The sequence below is a fragment of the Borostomias antarcticus genome (assembly GCF_949987555.1).
Source record: "Borostomias antarcticus genome assembly, chromosome: 16".
Lineage (NCBI taxonomy): Eukaryota > Metazoa > Chordata > Actinopteri > Stomiiformes > Stomiidae > Borostomias > Borostomias antarcticus.
The window spans coordinates 8,034,124-8,037,968 of NC_140249.1; the positions used below are offsets into that span (position 1 = coordinate 8,034,124).

The 3,845-nt window shown below is 42.4% G+C and overlaps 1 protein-coding gene across 1 annotated transcript; it reads left to right on the forward strand.

Annotated features, from left to right (window-relative positions):
- Positions 1-280: 280 nt before the first annotated feature.
- cd93 (CD93 molecule) lies at positions 281-3,323 on the forward strand (the record flags this gene model as incomplete). Its single annotated transcript, XM_084451082.1, has 3 exons — positions 281-875; positions 1,005-1,704; positions 3,212-3,323. 3 exons carry the CDS (start codon positions 281-283, stop codon positions 3,321-3,323), a joined length of 1,407 nt encoding a protein of 468 aa, XP_084307208.1.
- Positions 3,324-3,845: the final 522 nt, after the last annotated feature.

Consider the following 3,845-nt stretch of genomic DNA (forward strand, 5'->3'; position numbering starts at 1 on the left):
AACAAATCTAAACACTGACAGGTCTCTGCTATTGTTTTTTGGTTTCCAGACCGGAACTTGCTTCTGGGGGAGAAACCTGCTGCTAAAGATTATTTCCGTCTTTAGTTTATCCACACAACAGGATGCGGGAGCTTGAATGTTCAATTCAATGCACAACGTACAAGTAGCTGTAGCGCAGTGGCACCGAATAGACAGCCATATGTAGGCTCTGGCATTGGCTTGCTGATAAAGCATTTAGCCTATTCTTAATTCAAATTATATTGTGTATTATGTAAGAACGATGGTGTTCATACTTCTACTACTGTTCCACCTATGTGAGTTAACGGGAGCCAACACTGACGAAGCAGCAATTTTGTGTACCTCGGATGCCTGTTTCACTTTGCACATGGACAAAGTTAGCTTTGACAACGCTACTATGAAATGTAAAGAAAACGGAGGTTACTTGGTTACAGCTGAAGACAATACCAAAGAAGCCGAGATTCAATCAGTTCTTTCTCGAATCGATGACATTTATCGAGATTTGGACTTGAAATTTTGGATTGGACTGAAATTACGCAAAGGGGAATGCGTAATCGATGGATTGAGTCTCATGGGCTTTAATTGGATACCTGACACGACGAAACATAATCAATATTCAAACTGGGAGAAGGAGCCCCGCCGTACTTGTACAGAGGAAAGGTGTGTTACGATACATTATGATTTATCAAGACACAATGAACTTAAATGGACCGACGGACCTTGCAAAGATACTGCTTTTTACGTATGCAAGTTCAAATTCAGAGGGATGTGCAAACCTTTGTTGTTGACAGGACCAGGGAAAATGCACTACACTGTCCCTTTTTCAGTGCATCCATTGAATGAGGACAATGACCTAAGTACATTACCATTCGGGACTCTCGCCGAGGTATCATGCAATGATAACAGTTATCACAATTACATTTGCATGTTAGTGGAAGGTCTCTTTGGGTGGACTATACCCGGTAGGCCTACTTTTTGTGCATCAGATATGCATAGCTGTGGTAAATGTGATAATTTGTGCTTGGATAGTGAGCCCGGCGGTGTCGGTTGCGCATGCAAAGATGGCATCGAACTAGGAAAGGACAAAGTGTCTTGTGGAGCAAAGGACTACTGCCACGCTTCCCCGTGCCAGTATCAATGCGTAACCAATGGCGCGGGCTTTTCATGCATATGCCCAGAGGGTCTCCAATTAGATAAAGATCGATTCAAGTGTGTTGATATTGACGAATGTCAAATGCAGGCATGTGGTAATGATCATCTTTGCATTAATATGCAGGGCAGTTACACCTGCACGTGTATGGAAGGCTACGAAATGGTCGGTGGTAAATGCCGCGACATAGACGAGTGTACTGCATCCAGGTGTCAACAAAGATGTCTCAACTCCCAAGGGTCATTCTCCTGCCATTGCATAGCAGGGTTTATTCCATCCGAGGACGGACACTCCTGTGTAGACATTGATGAATGCCTCAGTAATCGATGCGCATTCAAATGCAGGAATACGATAGGTAGTTTTAAGTGCTCTTGCCAAACACACTTTCGATTGCATCCTAATGGAATTACCTGTTTTCGAGATTTGACAGTTGATTCCACTCCTGCTACTTCAAGGGACCTTAAGATCACCTTGACGCACGGCGAAACGATAGAGACACTTACCATGTCTACGGTTGAATTACAAAACCAGCCTCGGTACACAGATGAACCCCTTCCAGACACCGTGAGCATTGCGCTTGACCAGCCAAACAGGAAAGTCTCATTTGGAGCCACCGCGCAGGGTGCTAATAATACATTTAATTCAAGGATGTTGGTGTGCGTAATCGGCTCAGTCGTTCCACTTGTCCTTCTAATTGCAGTAACATTTTGTATTGTCATATTTCGATGTGGTCGTTCAAAAAGAGAGTTGAAGAAGAACGCCAGTGCTGACAACTATTGTTGGGTGTCTTCTGGTTTGGAGATTAAGTTAGAAAACGTGGACAGGTCCAAATTGCCAGATGACCACTGACGATTGCCACTAATGATTTGAAATGTATGAATAGGTACACTCTATATTTATATGATCAAGGAAAATGATTTGTTGAAACAATAAAAACTTTTTTTCAGATATTGTGTGTGTGCGCGTGTGTGTGTGCGCGCGCGTGTGAGAGAGGGTTTAGATTTTGCCAATTCCAAGATATATGATAAAGAAATATGCAGTCAACTCTATGTAATTTAAAAGTGAATGTGTTTAGTGTCATTAAAGAAGTTAAGAATGTTTTATGTCACATTAAATGTACCCTGTTGAAGCATACATCTTCACCGAATTCCAATAAAAAAAACAATTGACATGGGCTCAAGCAAATAATGTAATTTATTTGAAAGGATCACACTGGTTTTTCACCAATTAAAGTCACAAATAATCAGTAGCCTACACGTGCTCTCTTTCCATTATAAGTTGATTGACGTCATAATTTTAGTGGGAGGCCTACTGCCTTCCTTCCTTTCTTAGTGTGCTTCCTGGGATGGCACATTTCTAAATGGATTTTACCCAGTAAGAATCTTAATGTGATTGTGCGTAGGCCATTTCATTTTCAGGATAAACTAAGGTACCTGAGCGGTGACTTTTATATCCAATTTTGGTTACCTACTCTTGTTTAAAAAGATGGATATCTTTGGTTTAATGGCCGTAATAACGTTAATGCTAACAGGACTGGGTGCTGAGCGCATCGGGTCATGTGTGTGCAAAGGAGACATTTGCAGCACTATTATTTTCGGCGCAGCAGATTTCAACACATCGGAAAAAATATGCCAGGAGAGGAATGGTGAACTGATGACGGTCCGATCTACTGCATCGAATGACATAAGTGACGCTTTGCTCGGGACTTTGAGAGGAGATTTCTGGATCGGACTACGCCTACCAGAAGGACGCTGCAGCAACATCGCAAATCAATTACGAGGTTACGAATGGACCACTGGCTTGCCGATCACAGATTTTAGCAACTGGAAAGACAACATTACAGTTTGTTCATCGCGGTGTGTGTCTGTTTCAAACGATAGAATATGGACGGAAAGATCATGTCAGGACAAAATCGACGGACTTCTTTGCGGTGAAGTTCATAAAAGCACGTGCCAAACTCCACAAATGGAAGCCTCAAAAATACCTGACCCAGGTGTCATCATCTATAGTGATAAAGGATGTCCCAGCGCTCCGTGTCAACAGATCTGCACAGCAGCACCCGGTGGCTACAGATGCTCTTGTCGTGATGGGTACAGTCCAAGTAGCGAGGACCCCAGATTGTGTCAACTGCATTGTGCCTCGGAAAAATGTCTAGCGATGTGTGATCGCAACATGGGAACAGCACCATGCGAATGTCCCTTTGGTTATATATTAAGTGAAGCATTTTGTGTTGACATAGACGAATGCGACATGAGCGAGTGTGACCAACTTTGTAATAATACATTTGGCAGCTATATTTGTTCTTGCCGAGAAGGATTTTCTCTTAAAGATGCAAATACGTGTGTCAAAGCGGAGGACCATGGCAGTTTTGCCGTCACAACTGTTTATGGTAATTTCGTGACACCAGGTTTAAACTATACAAATAAGGTATCTAAAGCAACATCTGGAAGTTTTTGGTTATGGAATTCCGTTGCAGTGGCTGTATTAGTGGGCCTATTGATATTTGTGGTCCGATACTGTGTGATTAAACACCATGAACAACCCAGTGGGTTGCCTATTCACCAGAGTCGCACAATTTAAAACATTGGCCACCAAATGTAACGCTGTAGTTGTGTCTCTACAATCTACCCCTCTGGAATTACAGTCCAAAGAAGGAAAGAAAGAAAAACAGGCCTAT